Below are 20,928 nucleotides of genomic sequence, written 5' to 3'. Positions count from 1 at the left end.
ATTTCACTCAACAAGGGATTGTCAGGATAATAAAATAGTCCATATACTGTAGAAATCTGTCATAGTTTGAAAGTCTTTGTTATATACTGTGGGCTATATGTTTGAATTTCACAGGAAATGTCTCTTAAGTGGATGACATTTTCTCTCTTCAACATAGCTTGTGGCAAAATGTCCGAGGTCTACTTAAAGTTTAACAAGGGTGTAGGTTTTTGTGTAATGCTTTATCTCAACAGATATGGATAATGAGTCTAAAGCTAATAGACTCTGTCTGTCTCTGAGTCCTCATTTGATATGCGTATGTAATGACTTTGTACAAGCTGCAGTCTGTCAGTCTTATTTCATTACAGGGCTGCTATATCAGGCACTGGTACAATGACTAAGATGCGCAGACCATAATAGGATGGAGCTGAAATCTTCTTCTCTCTCCTGTCTTTCCTCTGTTATGTTCACTTCTCTCGACCGTCATGTCCAGATTTTGTGTTGTCCTATAATTTTCCTCACTTGATCTCTTCTTGTTTCTCTTCGTATTTCCCCTCCTCTCTGCCTCTGACAGATCTACCTGCGTTTTCTCGACTATGAGATGGCCAATTCCAATGAATGCAAGCGCAACTTTGTGGCAGTGTATGATGGTGGCAGGTATGACTTTGTGAAATGTTGAATCTCTCATTTTAATAATTTTTACAGAGGCTCAAAGCCGCCATAGTTAATTATTTGGGCTCTTTATCTCATAATCATGACTTAATCGTCTCTTTATCTTGAGATAACAACTTACATTTTGTGCTTTTCTCGTGAAGAAGATTTAAATATTTAATTATGTCAAGACAAGAAGCTAATGCTTCTGCTCCCCATGCTTTTGACAAGATACAGCTTCTTTGCTTTAGTGTGTCCATGTTATCTTGGCTTCACATAAGATTTAGAGACCAGATCAGATTTTAATTTACAAGAATCCATTTCTGACACAAGTGTTAATACTATTTTATCTTTCTATTACAGACAAAATTCTTGGAATAGGAATAGTCTGATATTTTAGGAAATACACTTATTCGCTTTGTCGATGAGAGTTAGACAAGAAGATCAATACCACCCTAAAACCTGTACAGTAAACATTCAGCTACAGCAGGCAACCAGTTAGCTTAGCTTAGCACAAAGATGGGGGACAGAAACGGGGAGTTCTGTTGTCAGTGTGATGTTGCCAGACAACGAGCAAAGCCCTTAGGCAGTCACCGCATCCATCCAAGAAACACAAACCGATCGTAACACCCCAGCTTGTCACTTTTACACTTTTTGTACTGATTAAACAAGCAAGATATAATGTGTTAAGTAGTGAGCTTTAGGGGTGCTGTTAGGCGAATTATATTATCTTTTAACAAAGCAGGCTGGCTGTTTTCCCCATAATTCCAGTCTGTATGCAAAGATAAGCTAACCGGCTGCTACTGCTACAGCTACTAATGGTGTCAATCTTTTCATCTGACACTCAGCTAGAAAGCAAATAAGCATATTCCCCGGAATATTAAAACTATTTCTTTAACAGAATTGCCAGAATACACTTTTATAGAAAAATTCACTTGAAAAGCATTAACTTTTAATCTCAAGAGACTCAAATATTAAAATCATGCTCATAGTAAACAGTACTTGATAAGTTGAGATATATAGAGTATATAACTATAATGCACTTAAATACAAATATGATCTTCTGAACAATTGGGTATATTCAGATAACCACATTAATACCTTGTGATCACAGGATAATGAGACTAAAACATTCTGAGCAACCATGGCTGCTTTGAATTTCTGTTCAATAATGTGGATTATTGAGATGCACAGTCACAGCCTGAGTGACTTGATAATAAACGATGCATTTGCTTTTCTCATCCCGACTCGTCTCAGTTCGGTGGAAGACCTGAAGAGCAAGTTCTGCTCCACGGTGGCCAACGACATCATGCTGGTTTCCACGCTGGGCGTCATCCGCATGTGGGCGGACGAGGCGAGCCGCAAAAGCCGCTTCCGCATCCTTTTCACAACCTACCAAGAACGTAAGACACTCGCGCTCGAAAACGCAAACACTTACACAGTTTATCAAAAAGATGTTTACTATAACATGATCCGTCTAATGAGGGAAACTGATCTTTATTGCCACTGCTCCATGACAGCGACATTGACGCCAAAATAAAACAGGCTTAGTCAGTAGTGGTAGCCATTAAAGGGAGATGGAGCCACAGTGACCACATTTATGTAGAGTTATATCAGATGCTGTCCATTTGGTAAGGTGTTGTCACAGGTTTCCATTTAGTTTTATGACCATTTAAACTGCACCAAACCAAGGAACATGATTTCCATTATAATGAATATTGCCTTAGGGTGATTGTAAATATGATATTATTGGTGGATTTGAGCTCAACTCTACAGAAATACCACAGGTGGGGGGGGGGGTGGGGGGGGAACTGGTTAATTCCCTTATTGTAAAAAGGCAAAGAGATCAAGATGAAGAGAGATCGAGGGAGAGACAGAGCCTGAGACAAAGGAATATCAGGGTGAGCTACAGTATGTTCGCATCTACCCGTTTTCTTTTGAGCCAAACACCTGGGAGAGATTAAAATTCACACACACGCACACACACACACACACACACAGACACACACACACACACACACACACACACACACAGCCTTCCTCTTTCTCATTCACTGGCTTCTCTGTGATGGAGCTTGTAGTTTGACAGGGGTTGCAGAGGGCATTCTTTGTACTAGTGAGGTGAATGAAGAGGGTCTGAGGCTTATGGGTATACAGTATGTCAATATCATTCAGGGCCTTTTAATGCCTCAAACACGCACCTTCACTACACTATTGAACGTTGCATTTTTGCAGCTTGAAGAGAAATCTCTCAAAGCAAATGGTGAGATAAATCGAAGCAATAACTGGCAGCTAAAAAAAAAAAAAATTAAATTACAAGAATTGTGTTAAATCTATTCAATGAATTCCTATGAAAAATGTTTACTGTTCCACTGAAATTTCAAAGCGGCGCCTTGGTCTTTATTTTTATTATGACAAAAGGAAACTCGGAGCCAGATGCCTCCTTTCAGAATGCTCTATTAATGCCACACTGTGTCATATTGGGATTATGGTTACTGAGAAGCAGAAATAATGCATCTTGGATTAAGGCATGTACATAGAATGGTTATTTAAAAGTGAGCTGGATTCGTTTTTTCTTCATCCTGCATGGTTGATTGGTTTTATTGAATGTCACAAAGTACACCCACACCAATAAGGAACCACCAAACCCTGAAGGACAATCAGTTGATGCTCATTATATAACTACAACATGTCTCCACTGGTTCTGTGTGTATGTTGTAACGATAAGATAAGATAGCTTAGGGACTAGCTTCTTCAGAATAGGTGACAGCAGCAGCGGAGTTGTTTGTGTTGTGAAGTCAGTGTCCCTTTTGTAAGGCCTTTCCACCAAGCAGAGCCAGGATGTGCTGTTGCCGGGGCAACGCTTCTGTCTAAGTCACTCAGGCGAACCCCGGCCAAACCTCAGCCTTTAGAGCAACATCCACCACAGCTCAGCAGCACTGCACCAAACCTGTCAACAGTCGATGAACAGGTGTATCAGAGCTGTTGGAAGCAGACACAGCAGAGCAAGTAATTCAGACTAGTGCGCACTCTTAACTTGTTTTTACTGCAGATCAACTTTTTTTTCCCAAGAGTTATGAAAGAGCAGAACACAATACTTTACATTGGTTCTTGTGAAGTGATGCAGCTTATTTATGGAACGTCATTTGTTTTAAAATAAAACAGGGTGAACCTATTTGCTACTTTTGAAAGCATTTCAGGAGTCAAAACTACATTAAATGACTTGTGTACAAGATGTAATGACTTTTAAATTTCATATTTTGTATTATGTTTAGGTATGATTTACGGATTTTTAGTTGTGTGCACTGCATGTTCATTTCCGTATATGCACAAAACACTGACATATTCTTTTTGTTAATGTTAATTTTCTATTGTAAAATAAGCAAATGTTTATTACTGCCATAATCTTCAAATTTGAACAACATTACTACTCCCTGAGGGACTGAAAGTATGGACAGTTGACCTACAATTATGTAAGGCTTTTAAAGGGGAAAAAACCCTAAAAAGCCCCTTTCTACCCTATGACTACCTATCTGTTATGTAAAGTGTACCAATTTTTGGTATCTATTAACGAGAAGATTTAAAGTGACCCATTGCACTTAAGCCTGTTTATGAAATGTTCACATTCCATCAACAGGTCAATAATATTCTAGTGAGAATTAATTTAGCTTTGTATACCAATCTCAACACACATGAAGCAATGGATTGTCAACAGACATTCACAACCACAAACATCAAGTGTGTTTGTATAGTGAGTGTCCCAGAACAATGTAAAGATGTGGTTCGAAGCTCTGTAAAAATCTAGTAAGGGGACCTTGAGTTAAGATTGTTTTGTCACAAGTGTGGGTATGTGATGTAGACATGGCCATGACTACTATTTGTACTACAAAAAGCTATAGGAAGTTATTGAATTCCCCCCGCCCAGGAGGAAGGAAGATATTGTATGAGGCCTACAAGTGAGTGTGTGTGTACTCTGTTACAGGTGCACTAGCTTGGTCTGCAGCTTATGGGCCAGTTTTTACAAAAAGTGTTCCCTTGCCGCAGTAGATCCTAAGCCTTCATACATTTTTTCACAGCTGCTGGTTCCCAGTGGGACCAGCAGCTTTTAGAGAGCCATTCACAGCTGCTAACTCCCAGCGAGTTGCTCCAATGGGAGAGCAATGTACCCAAATGCTAACATCCACTTTTATTGTCCATGCTTTGTTCACACTTGCTGATACTAATTTTGCTTTGTTTCCAGGCTCTAACACACACACACAAACAAACACACACAGACACGGTCCTATGCAGAACTCCAGTGTAAGATTTCATATGCAAAGTATATGAAAATTAAACCTATCCTTACCCAAGAAGCAATTATGTCTTACGTGATGAATTAGCTTGTGTGACGTCTCAGCTGTCAGCATTGTTACGGCTCATCAACAGATACCTGTCTCCGGGGTTGCAGATGGAAATTGCTCTGGCTTCACTACACACATCACTTCTGGTCTCTTGTAAAGCTTCATTATTGTATGGATGAAAGCGTTTGAGGCCGACATAATATGCTGATGTCTGCTAACATATGGGTCTTTACTATGCCTTAGATCAGATTACATCATCTCTACTCCCTTGTTATCTTGGTTGCTTTGGGATTAAGAAAAATACTGTGCACTAGGTAAATGTAATCCACTTAATTTGCTGACAAAGCCCACTGTCTTTGTTGTGCATATTTATACTACATGCAGTGTAATCCACAGCAACACTTGCATATTAAACTTCTCTGCAACAGATCTGAGTTCAAGCAGAACACAAGCAAAATTTAGTATATGTCACATGAGTCAAAGCAAGTCAATGCCATACATACAGAAAATACAGAACATTTTAAAACATAATTTAAGATGAAAATAAATTTTATAAAAGTGCCTTTAAGGGGCAATTGTAAAAAGGTGCTTGGATTTAAAAGTGGAGGTAAACTGTCACACAGCCTGGAAGCAGCAATGGACAAGGCTCATTCACCTTTGGACTCTAAAGATCAGAGGCATGGAATGGGGACTGAGGAGATTAGAGGTACAACCTATAGTGCCAGTCCATGCCGTGCCTCAAAAGCACATAAATTCATTTTTAAACCTATTCTACACCATATTTCACTGGTAACCAGTCAAGAGAGACCAGTACTCAAACAGACAGATGGTGTGTCTTTTTGGCACCAGTGAGGAGCCTTTTGAACTGGCTGCAAGCAAAGTAGGGGTAACTGACTGACTCACACAGTATTTATTATCAGCTATTTGAATTGTTAATTAATTTTTTACTGATTTAAACAATGCAGGCGAGAAAATAAGAATATATTGATGAAATGAGAGGTTATCACTACTATCGTTATTGCAAAATGAAAACAACATTGATAACATCAGACAAAATAACACAACACAACGCAAATCTATAACGGTTATTCGAGTTGAAACATTCATGATGTTTGGCTCCCAGTGCTTCACTGCAGAGGCCTCTTTGCTCTTGGAGCTCCCCTCTGCAGAGACACCCGGACTATTTTCATCAGCCACTCATTTAGGAGTTAATTTATGCTTCCGGCAGTGACTGTGAATGTTTCTGTGTGGGCAAGAGGGCACTTTTATTACAGAATGTCTTGGAATTAATTTTGCAGAAGCTTAGTGTGGATCGCGCTCTTTATAACGTCTGGTCTCGCCCTGTGGTGTTTGGAGGAGCCAGGAGAATGAGAAGGAGTGGGCTCCCTCTGGTGGTTATTAACAAAAGAAATGTTTGCAGTTTTGGCATATACCGTATGAAAGAAAAAAGCAGGGGAAAAGAAGAGAAACAGGTAGGGGGGAAAAAATGAGAAGAGGAGTGTCAGAACACACACAGAGAGCCAATATGACTCAGGAAACACTGGCAAAGGCCCAGACAGGATGGGATACAGGCAGAGATAGCGATAAGTCACTCTAATTTGGTGTGTTATTATTCACTTGGGATGAGTGCCGGGATGAAAACAGCCATACATCACAGTGTCAAATAGTCCCCAGCTCTGCCATACCACTGGCAAGCTGCTTTGGATTGCAGTGCCAGTGTTGTATGTGACAGAGGGGAGAGTGGGAGATAAAGAGAGAGAATGAGAGACATACACAGAGAAAAAGGAAGAGGGAAGGATGCCTCCTCCTCCTCTACCAAACAACTAGCACCAAAATAGAGCCATCCATTATCCTCAAGTTAGTGACACAATAAGTAACTTTCCCCAATTCCCCGATGTTCCAACACCAGGGAATTGGAAGTGGTTTCAGAATACAACCCCACCCCCCCATATATATTTTCCCCCTTGACAGATAGTACATGGTTGATTCTTTAATACTCTTCTGCAATGGTGGAACTTAACTAAGTACATTTACTCGAGCGCAGCACTTGAACACAGTATTCATTTCTCTTCTACGCCACTGTCCTTTAGAGTTCCTTTAAATAGTGAAAATGACCTCTACCTGGACGTGTTATCACATTAAAATCATCTTACACTTTATTGTATTAGTAATAATAATACAATACCGTATTTGTTAAGCATTTTGCTGGTAATGCTTCACTCTACTTAAGTAAGATTTCAGAGTCTGGTATTACTACTTTTTCTTAACAGGGTCTGAGTACTTCTTCCAGTATTGCTATTCTTAAGTGTGAGTTTACTTCTTACTAGGGTGGAGAATATGGCTAAAATCTTCACACAACATATGGAAATATTTTTATATATATCTTGATACAAAAGATGTTCCTGAAATTAAATTTTAGAAACTTTAAAGATAAATATGACCAGAAGTGAAAACGTGGTTTCGGCTAGTCCAGTGAAATATATTACATCAAAGTGATGCAAAAATCCTAGCCAGCTATATCAATGAAATAACTAGTGCTGTATAAATCCTATAATAATCCAAAAATCTCAACCAGTAAAATTACAAAGTATTTTAGCCTGTGGTTAGCATGCTGTGCCATTGTTCCACTGTGATTGACAGTAGGAAGCAATGAATTAGCCAATCAGATGGCTTATGCATTAGTGTGATTGGTTGCTGAGAGCAAGGGCACCTTGGCTTTAAATTATGTAGCTATAGGAGGATGGAGCCTGTAACATTATCACACCGACTTTACGACCATGTCTTGTTGATGGGTGGCGTGGCTCTACTTCTCACTCTGTTGTCATAGAAAGGTGGAGACGACGGCAGTGTTGTGTCTCAGACAGGCCACTCTGTGAGGGCAGGTGTCATGATGGATCATGTGTTTGAGAACATGCTCATGTTTATTACCTGGTTTAGATTTGTGTTGACAAGGGCTGTGCACTGAGGACAAATAAACAACATCTTGCATAAATAGAACGGATTTGTTCGGTGTGTGTTATGTGTGCAGACCATTGTGAAATGTCACGGCTATCTCTCCAGACACAGAATACACACACACACACACACACACACACACACACCTGCACACATACAGAGCACATACATATTCCAAGAAATTCATTCATATCCACAAGTTGTCTCTGCAAATGTTTGAAGAGGAGGATGAGGATGAAAATTCATGAAGAACAGATGGGTTCAAGGGGAACAGGTCTGATCTGAGTAATGCCCATCCAAATTTATTTCTTCAAAATCTGGCACACTGGAACTTCTCTTCAGCTGTACCTCTAATACTGATTTGTCCTGCAGCAAGTGTCCTACTCATTTGCTGCTGTTAATGATGAGAAATTCCCTAAAAAGTAGTTGAACTTTTTACTTAACTGTTCCTATGGAAAGTAAAGAAGAATGTTTCAGTTAAGAAATGGGCATACAGATTTCTGTAATCTCTTAATAAATAAATAATTAGCTCTTTCAACTATTGTTTTGATTTGCTGTCATCTTTTCCAGCTCCATGCGATGCAGATGCCTTCTTCTGTCACAGTAACATGTGCATAAACAACACACTGGTGTGTAACGGCATGCAGAACTGTGTCTACCCCTGGGATGAGAACCAATGTAAAGGTAAGACGTTACATGTCAGGTCATTTCATCCCTTTTACCCCACATGAAAATCAAAGATTGTAGGTTTATGAGACACAGTTGAAGCACCCTGGGAAGACTACGGTTGTTTCAGCACCACGGACAGCGACAGAGAGCGAGAGACTGGGCTTGAACTGAATGGGTGAACTTTGGATTGAGCCATCGATAAACTCCTGATACTACTATTGCAGTTACTACTGCTAATGACTACAAGAGGCACGATTATTTCCCCTGTGACAATTACAAACTATTGACAACACTCCACTCTAAAAATCTCATCCACTTGAGTTTAGATCAGGCCTAATTTCTCAATCTCATCACGTTATTGAGAACCACTTAAGATTTGAAGTTTTCAGGAGCTTTAATGGGTGTGTGCTAGTGTTTTGTATTGGAAATTCAAATATTGATAAAGCAAATTTTTTTTAAAGTTTATATCACTTATCATCCAATATTAAATGTAATGATAAAATGTATATGTTTTTATAAAAAAATATATTATTTTGGTCATAAAACCCTCACCATTATCAACTGACTTTATGCAACATGTCACAATTTGAATTCATCCTCAACCTGATCCAACTATTGGTCCCAGTTGAAGCCCAAGAACTGCTCCCTCATGACAATATTGTGCTCCACTCTCTTTGTTTTTGCTCTTTGAACGTGCCCTTATTTTTACCTTGTTTTTGTGCCTCGAGGCAAGCAAGGTCCTGTGTTCTCCCTGACTTTGTGATACCATCAATTTCTTCTTCTCCATTCAGAATTTTAACGCTACTGGATCTATACATTGATCCCTAGTGTCTTGCAACAGTACTGGCAGCTCCATAATTTATCTACACCTCTGACTTGAGATGTCTTCAATGCAGCATCGTCGTATATGATGTTTTTTCAGTAATTATCTTGAGATGAGTGAAGACTCTGGGGATAAGCTAGTTTTTCTCTGCATTATATTGCCAATTAATTTGCCTTCTGTTCCTTGACCTTTCAGGACCCATCACTGTATTCCAAATACATAAGATGAGATCTATACTGTAGCTCCCCTGAGCTGAGCCCTCTTGCACTGAAACTCCCACGTCAATAGAAGCAATGCGTTTCCGATGATCATTAATGTGTTCTCTTGTACTTGACTTGTGGTTAAGATGTGTTCTACTTTGTTTATACTTCAAACATGTACACACACACTCTCTCTCTAACCTATTTCAATTTCACATCAGAATGTTTTTTTTTTGTTTTTTTTTACATAAAAACCTCCAGCTGCAATTAACCCCAGTTCTATGAATTAGATAGCAGAGTTGCACGGCAAAGATGCCTGTGTATTCTGTATGTACTGTAATTCTCTGAAGCTGTAAGCAGAGGCGATGACAAATTGAACAATTAAATAAATCCTGCACAGCCTATTCCTCACTCAGACTAAGATACCTCTCCTACAGTCTGAGGGTGTTTGAAATAGTGCAGATGTCAGCAAGAGGAGGCCACGTTTCTCAGCCTGTTACTCATTCTTCTGCCTCCTCTCTTCTCTAGTATCGCATAGGTCCACCACAGTGCCCGCATTTGTCCTCATTAGTGGTAAAATGTCAAGTCTTATTCCCTTCTCCTTTGCATCTCAGAATGTAAGCATTTACTGTCATTGAAGCTCGCTGTGCTGTGCTACAAGTTCATCCAGCATTTAAATGTCACAGATCTCCCCACAGATTGCCTCTCCACACACCGTTAGTCTGCGCTGCTCTCTGTGGTTTCCCTTGTGATGAACAGACTCTAGCTGTGACCCAATATGACCTTTTGTTCTGTTTGATACCTCATTAAGGTCACGGCCTTAACCTTGTACATGATAAGGACCATTTGTTCGGAGATATCTTTACATGTGAGCTATGGTCGGTCTCTTTCTATGAGCTGTTGCTAAGGACATCTTTACTGCATTTGCCCCCTTAGTTACAGTTGCTTTGCCTGTCAAGCTTTTGGTACTTATGCAGTTTACATTGATAATAGTGGCAGATTAACCAACTACTCAAAATTCTTAGTAATATTACAAATAATTTGATCTTTTAGACAGAGGAAGACCAAGATTCTCTTTTCTAGCCAGTGACAGCTGACTTTACCCTGAAATTACGACTGTCAGTGGCAGTTATTCAAGCTACCGTTAGATTCATGAGTTGGTTGAAAGCCCTGTGTCTAGCTGACTTTTGAATGTCTCAAGCTGACTTGTCTTAAAACAAGAAGCCTGTTAAGGATTCCTGAACGTGTACTTGGTGGTTACATACATTTTAACATTCTAAAAGTCTAGTCTTGTTGAAGATCCATGTAGAAGACATGGAACTAAAGAAAGAGCATAGTACATGTATGGCAAGGTAGAGCTAGTTAGTATTTTAAGTAGGGTTAGGTCAAATGTAAGGTCAGATTCTAACATATCTCTGTTTAGTCCATACTTGAGCAAGAAACAGAGATAGTTTAGATGCTTTAAAGACGCAGTAGACGATTTCAGAGTAAGATGGTTGATTTTTGAGTCTCATTCCCATTCACTTTGTGTCCAACCCACAGCATCTGTATTTAATGTCCTGGGAATGAGAACAGAAAGAAAAAGATGTTTGCTGAGCCTCATTCCCAGGTCATCAAATGCAGCTGCTTTCGGATGGCCATTGGATCCAACCAGATTCCAACTACAAACAGACTTTTTTCAAGTAATTTTCAAAGTAATTTTTTTATAAAAGTTACCGACTGAACCTTTAAAGGCCATTTTTTCAAACAGTACATTTCACTTTTAACGTAACAAGAGAAAAGGATGAGGACTACACCCCCGGTTGCTAACCTAAGCTAACGCTCAGTTAACTGGGAATACAGTTGCTCATCACAGTTTATCGCACACTTTCAAATGTAATTTGTTTTCTAATAATGATATTAGACATCTTATAGAACCATGCAAGTCATATTCTCATAAATGTTCTGTCTCTATTTTGCTGTCACTCTACCACCGTACAGAGAAGAGGAAAGCTAACATCCTCGACAACCTGAACAACACTAACGGGACCATAATCGGTGTCACCTGTTGCATCGTCCTCATCCTCCTCATCGTCTCTGTCATTGTCCAGATCAAGCAGCCGCGTAAAAAATACATCCTCCGGCGTGAGGACTTTGACCCCACCATGTTCCAGGAGGTTTTTGAGCCGCCTCACTATGAGCTGTGTACTTTACGGAGCGCCACCACAGCTGCAGCGGCTTCGGCAGACTTAGTGGACCTGGCGGAAGACTTTGAGAACTACCACGCCCTTCGCCGTGCCTCCTCACGCTGCGTCCATGATCACCACTGTGGGTCCGCCTCCAATCCTGGCTCCGCCCACATATCCCAGCTGTCACTCAGTGGACGAGGAAGCCGTGGAAATTTGAGCGCTCGAGATGGAGCGGCCGCCACTCTGCTCACAGACCTTCCACAGCCGCCAATGGCAGTGCGGCCCTTGCTGCCGGCCACAGGAAACCGCAGGAGCATCTTGGTCATGAAGCACAGCTATTCGCAAGAGGCTGCGGACAATGGATGTGACCTGGACGACGACCTGGAAGAAGTTCCCACCACCAGCCACCGGCTTTCACGCCACGAAAAGGCAGTACAGCGGTCAGTATCCATAGATTTCTGATGAGGGAAGAACAACAACCCTAGTTAACTATGGGGATGTTTGAAATGTGTGTGGGATAATTACATTTATTTTTGTTTTCCTCTTATTTTAGCTTTGTTCTTCCTCTTCCTCTCATAACTTTTTTAAGATTATGATAAGCTTCTTTTTTTGCATTGATCCTTGTTCTTTGTTCCCTTTCTATCATTAAAAACCTTTTCAATTTTTCACAAAGGGCTAAATTACGATAGTCAAATCCCCTCTTGCATGCTCATCCTTGAACATGTCAAGCTAGCTGCTAGTTTCCTTCAAATAGTAACTCACATCTATAAAACACAATACTGTACTTTGAGGTTTGCTAGAAATCTTTAAAATACAGACCTCATTTTAGCAGATGTTAATTCTGTAATCAGTCCAATTTTGACTGTTAACACAAGGGCTTGAACTGGTGCCTGATATTCATAGAGATTACTAATTTCATTGACATGAATGCAAATTATCATAAAATATGCATTTGTATTCCTAACTGTGATACTGAAAATATATGACTTATATTCTACATAGCTTAACATTTTGGCATGAATAAGATTTTCTATATAAAAAAAAAGAAGTATTTTACTGTGTACTTGCACCTTGCTTGAAAAGTAACTGTATATGTTTACAAAAACAATATGTGAAGGTATCAGAGTACATCTTTGGAGAGAAAAAAAATACTTTGAACATGCAACTTTCTCCTGCATGCACTTTCTATGTGCTCTTTCCAGAGTGTTCTTGACTGTTTATTAATTTTCTCCAAATCTGCATGCAAGGCTCCCAGAGACTAGCAAAGCACTAATGAAGTTTGTTGCTGTTATGTAGCACAGTATGCATTCTGACCTCTCTATGCAAAAGGAATCTGATATTAAATGAAAGAGCCATGACATTTCAGGTTCTGCCTCATTGGCTCTTTGAGCAAACATGAATCAGAGTACAACACAACTAGGGTCTAAGAGACAATCTCAAGGTAAGCACCCTTATCCAACAATCAACATCTTTATATGTTGTTGTGTAGTCATCATTTGCCCAGTCAGTATATACTTTTATGTAAGTTATTTTTTCCTTTTCTGTGATTTTTGCACAAGTTTATATTTTTGTTTTTTTATGTTTTTTAATTGTTCATCTCCACCAAGATGGTTTTCCTGCTTGCAGCCATCTTGCCCTCCTAGTGAGTTTGTTTGAAGTCTTTGTGATGCTCAAGTTTACTGTATGTCCTCTTTTCCTGAGGACATACATTTTTATCACTCAGTGGATATTCATTAGCATGGACTTTTTTCAGGCATCTTTAGTCGAAGTTGTTATCAATTAATATGTCTAACCTCTTTTTCTCCCAGAAGGCCTACAGCAAATAATTTATATCAACAATGTAAAAGTAAAAGCACAAATTTCAAAGCAAACACAGTCCCAGATGTTTTCATTAAATTACATCAGTGGGATTTTTGCACACATTTAAAAAAAAAAAAAAAAAAGCACATTGAGACCATTTAAATATCTTATTAAGCTCTTTGCAATTTACAGGTCTTTACTGACCACACGCATACAGAATTCCTCTGTAGTTTTGCATGATTTATGTCACTTGTAGTATTTGGTTTTGTGTTTGGTTAATTGTGAAGGATAGTATTTTATGCCTGTGTGTAACATTTCATGTGCATGCTCCACAACTACGCTTTCATGAGGTTGCTGTAAGCACAATTTAAGACATTTAGTATAACAAATTAGTTGCATAAATTTGAGATGCAAAAAACTGATGAGAAACTTTTGTTTTAATCCTTCATAATAAATTGTAATTGAGTAAAAAGAAAATTCAGTGCAGAGCTATAAAAGGTCCTGCTTGCAGCTTCATGCCTGCATATAACGGAGCAGTCACATAAAGTGCTACCCATTGTTCTGTCTTTTAGTGTGAGAAATGTGCTGTCCTGTTGTGTGTGTGTGTGTCCGCTTATGTTCTACATTATGTTGCATTGTCTCCATCATGTAGACTTCTTGAGAATAGTGAAATCCTGGATCAGTACGAACGGGCGTCACTGACATATGAAAAAGCGGAGCGGAGATTTACACCAGCAAGATGCTGATGATGATGATGATGATGATGATGATGAAGGAACTCTTTGACGAAAAGGATACTGAATATGTATTCATGTGCAAAGATGAACACAAAGGACAGCTGCAATGCTGTTAAGAGGAACAGTTTTGAAAATCGGTCAGCTTTGTGCTCTACGTACTGTAGTCGGTCCAGATTTTTTTGTCTCACTGGATAGATATGGACCTTTAGAATGAACATGATTATTGATTATTGATCTTTAAATTTGGGACGTTAGTCAGAAACATATCTGTCATTGTCATAGATTCCTCACTGATAACAAAATTAATGTGATCAAACATCTTCAAGTTGATTTTTAAGCATGTATTTTTCAAATTAGTGGCATACATATTATGATTTTAATAGCACATTATAGATGCTTGCAGTTTGTCAATTTGGGAAGTTTTATGTTATTAGTGAAAATTGGAATTAAACTCAATCAATTACTAACCTAATGAAATTTAATACCGTTGGATTAACCAGAAGCAGTTTAATCTGAATAACTATTCCAGGTCCAGTTGTATGGCTTGTGCATGCTTCTTTTATATCCATTGAAACATTAACATACTAACGTTAAAAAATATGAAAGGCCCCCATCTACTAATACATAAGTCATATGGGCATAAGAAGTGATTTGAAAAAAAAAAAAAGCATCTTTAAAATTTATTAATTGCATTGCATGCAGTTGCTTAGCTAAATCATTAGATAAAGAGAATTATGCAAATAAATATCACCATTTTCATTTTAACTCGAACTCCCTTTTAAATATGTTGACTAACTTTTTGACTAGCAGCTTTATTTTGGCAAAGAATACTTTTTTGTTTTTGTTTGTTTGGTGTGTTTGTTTGTTTTTGTTTTTTTTGGCAAACATATTTACTTCAAGTCTGTTTGTCTTCTAACTCTCTTCTACTGTAAGAGCTTAATATCTTTGTATTAAAACAGACTTTTATACTAGGGCAAATTGGGAGGATGACAGTTTTTACAGTTACTCAAATTAACTTTCAGGGCTGATTTTATTGATGCTTTGTAAAATAAATAACAATAAAGCTTCACCTTTTTTCTTTGTTTTATTGGCTTTTGGTCAGTAGTTTCTCTGTCCCTTTAGTGTGTCCCTTAGACTGTCAGCACATGCCATCCACGTCTCACAGTCATGTTTTTAGATGTCGGTCAATTTGTTGTGGCTGATTTGCTTTGGAAGAAGACCAGAACCAAACCAAAAGGATATCTTTCACCAAACAGGACAATAAAATGAATCCTAGATGGTTCAAAAATATCCCAGGTAATCTGACAGACAAGTTAATTGACTTTTGTGTTTGTCCTAATGAAATTAACCCCATCCAGAAGGGAAGAATTAGTTTCACACTCCATTAACACTCATTGTTGGCAGACTGGTTTTGTAGGAAAAAGCTTTAAAAAAAAAAAAAAAAAGAATCTTCATTATGTGGAAAGTTAGAAAAGTTGATCACATCTGAGCACAATGACGAACACAATTCATACACACTTGCATTTGGCACATCTTTTTTTCTTAAGCTCTGTCATTGTCCAAATACCTATTTTTTCTTCTTACCGTGTGAATGTTAGAGTATTTTCCATTATGTATACATTATTTTCTGTATTCAGTGTAATGTATGTATTCTTTACATCCATGCTTTACACTTTCATTTCCCTCCATTTGGACGCAGTCATACACAAACCCATGTTCCTGCAGATACTGAATAAATTTTTTTTTTCTTTTCTATATAAACATTGTTGTTCTGTGTGTTGTCTTTGCATTTCACAATTGTGTCAACACTTCTGTTAAAATCTATTTAAAAAAAAATTCAAAACAACTCACATTCTTTATACTTACACACATTCACTCCTCTTTCTCTGACGCTATGTGTTTTTCACTCTTTCTCTTATACACACACACACATACACACACACACACACACAAAGTCACAAATCATCTGCCAGTATATAGATGGAGGAAGACACCTCAGTAATTAAGTAAGTCTGAACCAATTCGATCACAAGCAGCCCAGGCAGTAGATGAAAAGTGTAGGGCCCAGAAGAGACTTCAAGTAATAGTGTTTTCATTTCTCTGCAGATACATCAGACAGATGCATCATTCCTCTGCATCTTGCCAAGTTTGACAGCATTCGGAGCTAAGGTTTCTCTCCCTTGTGCATCTTGAGTGAACTGTTGCCCAGAGCAACTTTACCAATGTAGAGTGTTGTGATGAGAAAAAAAATAAATAAATAAAAAAAAATAAAAGGTTTGTGATGTAAGCATCAAGTTTTTCTTCTTTGCTTTGGACTGCAGAGGTGCATTTTCCCTACCTGTGCTCCACAACTGGCTGGAATTGACGAGCCATGGGACACTGACAATTTCAGATACGGGACTGAAAGTTTGTTTTTTTTGAGAAATAGAGTACCTTTAATGTAAAATTGTCCATTAAGGAAACAAAAAAACAGAATCAGGTTTTCTTTTTTAAACATTTTCATGTAACCATCAAAATATGAAATTGCATATTTCAGCTGCTGACTTTACATTATATTTCTTATTTTCATGTCATGTCTTTATAGTAGAATATCAGGTTGTTTTTATATCTAAAGAATTAGAGAGCCCTGTTGAGAAGACAACAAGAACAGGATGTATGAAATAAAGTGATGTGAAACTTCATAAATGGGTGCAAACATGATTCTACCTGACCCATCGACTAACCTTTATTTATTCCCATTTTACTGATGTCTGAACATGAGTTATTTACATGTTTTTCTGTCTTTCTCCTTGTCATATTTCATTACACTGTGGCATTTTTTAATCCATTTGAATATTTATTTGATATCACATTAAGAAAATGCTGGACAGAATGTTTTCAATAAACTAATGTTTACTGATTTTATTGTGACTTTGCCAGTTGTGTCTAATTTTCTGTTCTGATCTTTTCTGGGCTTAAGCTGCTATTAAGGACACTGAGGTCACTTCCTGGGTTTCAGCAACCTAGGAGACCTTATTTTAAACAATTTCAGTTGGTGGTGAACACATGGTGCATATTTCATATGTTGATTCCAGTATTTTTAGACCACAATCAGACTAAATTTGGTATGTTTTGGGGTATACTTAATGGAAATATGACTGTTTTCAGGCCACCTAACAAATAACATAAAATATTTTGTAGGCTATTTCCTCACCACAAGGCTGAGGGGAAGGCTGAGAGGCATAATTTATTTTTTGTTGGAAAATAAAACTTATATAAAACAGAAAATATAAAATGTAAAAATTCATGTAGCTTAATAGATAATTTGGAGACGTTATTTGCGGTGTCTGGACGAAAATTTCTGCAGGCCTTCTAAAAAAAAAATGCCCATGTTGCGGTTGGTTGCATTAAAAACTCAGTCTCCCATGAACCCTATGAATGAGTGACGACAAAAGTATGCGACTCAGGAATACATATTGGTTTGACACACACCAGTCCAGTGTGTAGCTTCCAGTAGTTAAGTTGTAAGTGTTGGAAGTTGTGCATTCATGTCCTATAATGTAGGTAGGTTACTGTCTCGGCTTAAGCTGTTTTATCTGTCGACCGTGCTAAAGAATAAACTAAGTTGCTAGCTGGCTGTGCTGGTAACATAAGAGTTTAAGCTAACCCGCAGAGGACATAATCATGGCTTACACACAGATACTCAAAGCCCTGCATCGACATTTGCAACTGACAGCGACACAGTACGCCGTGCAGACATGTAAACTCACGCAGGTTAGCTTGCTTATCCACACACACAGGACGGTGTCAACCCTGTCCAGACCGACCTTCCTCAGAAGAGTGGAGGCTCCTCCGTGTGTCCTGCCAGCGCTGAGCTGCTTCACACAAGCGCAGAGACTGAGAGGTATTTCTCTCGACTTTACAGCCAGAAATAAGAGCAGCCCCGAGGACAGAGACAAGTCCGTTTCCAGGTATCAAAGCGGGAGCCCAAAGCCTTCAGCTGCTCAAAAAGGTAAGCAAGGGACTGTGTCCTCTCTGAATTTTAGCTCTAATTTCAGGAGGCTCAATTGCATAATATATTTTTCACTGTCAAAGCAACTACTGATATAAATATAATAAAATATATATAATATAATACAATATGGTTGTTTTCCCTCTTGCTTTCAAAAGGCTTATGCCAGACACTGGACAGCAGTTAATTATAATATTACAGTATGTTACTAACCTAATGCCCTTCTGCAGTGAAGGACGCTGGCAGAGACTTCACCTATTTGATAGTTGTACTCATCGGGCTTGGAGTGACAGGTGACTAAAAGATCAAGATTTCATCTAATTTGCCATCACAAACCAGCAAAGTTATCGTTTTCATCTCATTTCAAAGTCAAAACAGGTTTAAATGTTTTTGTCCTGTGTGTGTCTCAGGTGGGCTGTTATATGTGGTGTTCCAGGAGCTGTTTTCTTCCTCCAGCCCAAATAAAATCTATGGGAAAGCCTTCGACAAAGTCAAGTCACACCCAGAAGTAAGAATGAGAGGACTGACTGCTGAGGGCAAACAGTATCACCCTCCTAAAATGTTCAGTAAAGCGCACAACTTTATTGGTACATAGAATGTATGGATTTATTGGGACAAGTACCGCTTTATATCTCCTGTGGATACCTAACATTTGTGTTGACAATGTAGGTGATTGGTGCATTTGGGGAGCCTATCAAATGTTATGGTGAGACCACCCGTCGAGGAAGGAGGCAGCAAGTCAGGTAGGAATTTAGTTTTGATTGCCATTGATCAGAAAGCAAATGTGTAAACAAGCTGTTGATTATTACGATTAGTACTTGAGGGTAGATTAAAGTTACACATTTCTGTCCAGTTAAGGCCTGACTCTTGTAGTTCTCATATTCTCATTTTAATATGTCACTGAATGAACAGTAGAACAAAGAAGCTTTCTTATATTATAGATTTGAGCTTTAAATAAGTTTTACTGTCCTTATGTAATCATCCGTTTGATGGTGATACTAAAGAATTATAACACGTGTGTCTGTCACTTAGCCACTTGGAGTACCTGAAGGACGGACTGAAGCATATGAGACTTAAGTTTTACATCGAAGGCTCAGAACCAGGTCTCAAAGGAACTGTACATTCAGAATCAAAAGAGGTTGGTATTTTTCTGATTCTTTGTTCAAAGGCAGCTTACAGAATAGATGTAAAATGCTAAAGGTCAGTAAAAGTGGCACTGTTCTAGTGTAAGTGTAAGTTTAAAATCTAAGTAATTTCACATGTGACAGCAGAGAGGAAATGTACAGTAGTGAGTTTTTACCGTTATCCACCAAGTTGAGGTACAAATAACTTGTTGTTATTTTACAGAATAATGAAACTGGAAAATATGAGTTTCGTTACATATTTGTGGAAGTGGACACGTACCCAAGACGGACCATCGTTGTGGAAGATAACCGATAAGAAAGATGATGGATGGATGAAAAAATGTGAATAATGTGTTTCTAAAAGGCAGGTTTGTGTTATTTGACAAATTTGCTATTAAAAGTTTTCATGTTAAACATCAACAATTATAACTGATTTAAATAGACACCTTAACTTAGACTTTGCTACAACAATGGTCGGCATTTGGTGAAGAGTTTTGCAAATCAGTCTCTTCACCGATACAAAATGATCTTTTGACTCTTATGTGTTTCTGCTTCATAAAACATACAGATGTGCTACAAATATTTTGTTTTGATTTTTATTTTTGACTGAGAGACAGAAGGATGAATCTTGCTGCAACGTGTAATAAAAGATGCTTTTAAATTGTAATAAAAATGTTTGTGACATACACGAAAATATCAGTGTTTTATTTTTTTGACAATGTTGGGCTGAAACTATGCACGTCACTATCTTTTTTCTTTATTAAAATGTATGTATGGTTTGATTTGGACATTGGTGGTACTTTTAAAAAAAGCTTTTACCCTGAAAATTGTCTTGCATAGACAGAGCAATCTCCACAGCGAAAAAACACTGGAAATGTTGCAGATTCATTTTATTCTGCTTAAAAATGATCTCAGTCGCATGCACCCTCTCTATATTCTGATGGATTTGCTTTGTTAAATAATCATGTTTATTTTGGTATTCATTTAATTGCAAAATTCTGCATTTGGTTGCCTTTCTGAAATGGACGGTTGCAATACAAATTAATGACCACTAGATGGAGGCACAGAATCAAGAGGGGACAACCTGATACGACCTTTTGTGTTATTCTGTTCTCATTCATTCATATCTTTATGTATTTGAATGGATGGCCTATTTTGAATAGTTTTTCAATAGCTTTTGGAGGGTATCGGGGGAAGACTCCACATTATCTGAGAAACTGATTAAAACAATGAACGCCTTGTTAACTCTTGGAATTGTTTCGCTTTATAGTTGTTTATTCATGTTTTTCATACGTTGATATTGTATACGTGTATACTATTATGACATTTTGTTTTTATATACATATATTTGGTCCCATTATTAGCCCTTTGTCCGACGAATAGTATGCTACCTTCCTAGACCCTCGGAAATATTATTATTTATGATAGACCTCAATAAAACTCCCTAGCAATAAATGGGAGAGATCGCTTTTTTATTACTTAAGTCAACAA

At 38.1% G+C, this 20,928-nt stretch overlaps 2 protein-coding genes across 2 annotated transcripts in view; both read left to right on the top strand.

Moving 5' to 3' along the window:
* neto1 (neuropilin and tolloid like 1) overlaps positions 1-14,263 on the top strand; it is a 67,616-nt gene extending 53,353 nt beyond the window's left edge. The window contains exons 7-12 of the mRNA XM_022744325.1: positions 554-636; positions 1,888-2,033; positions 8,496-8,609; positions 11,598-12,225; positions 13,152-13,226; positions 14,238-14,263. Coding sequence (XP_022600046.1) covers positions 554-636; positions 1,888-2,033; positions 8,496-8,609; positions 11,598-12,225; positions 13,152-13,212 — 1,032 coding nt within the window. The 3' untranslated portion in view covers positions 13,213-13,226; positions 14,238-14,263. The remainder of the gene's footprint in view (positions 1-553; positions 637-1,887; positions 2,034-8,495; positions 8,610-11,597; positions 12,226-13,151; positions 13,227-14,237) is intronic.
* A 3,506-nt stretch (positions 14,264-17,769) lies between these two features.
* Positions 17,770-20,125, top strand: timm21 (translocase of inner mitochondrial membrane 21). Its single transcript, XM_022744321.1, has 6 exons — positions 17,770-18,313; positions 18,544-18,606; positions 18,724-18,821; positions 18,983-19,056; positions 19,346-19,451; positions 19,661-20,125. Exons 1-6 carry the CDS (start codon positions 17,986-17,988, stop codon positions 19,751-19,753), a joined length of 762 nt encoding a protein of 253 aa, XP_022600042.1. The 5' UTR covers positions 17,770-17,985; the 3' UTR covers positions 19,754-20,125.
* The last annotated feature ends 803 nt before the right edge of the window (positions 20,126-20,928 follow it).

The sequence above is a fragment of the Seriola dumerili genome, unplaced genomic scaffold (assembly GCF_002260705.1).
Source record: "Seriola dumerili isolate Sdu_G_001 unplaced genomic scaffold, Sdu_1.0 BDQW01000079.1, whole genome shotgun sequence".
In the NCBI taxonomy this organism is placed as follows: Eukaryota; Metazoa; Chordata; class Actinopteri; order Carangiformes; family Carangidae; genus Seriola; species Seriola dumerili.
Note: the sequence above shows the minus strand (reverse complement) of the source record. Positions and strands in the feature narration are given on the sequence as shown.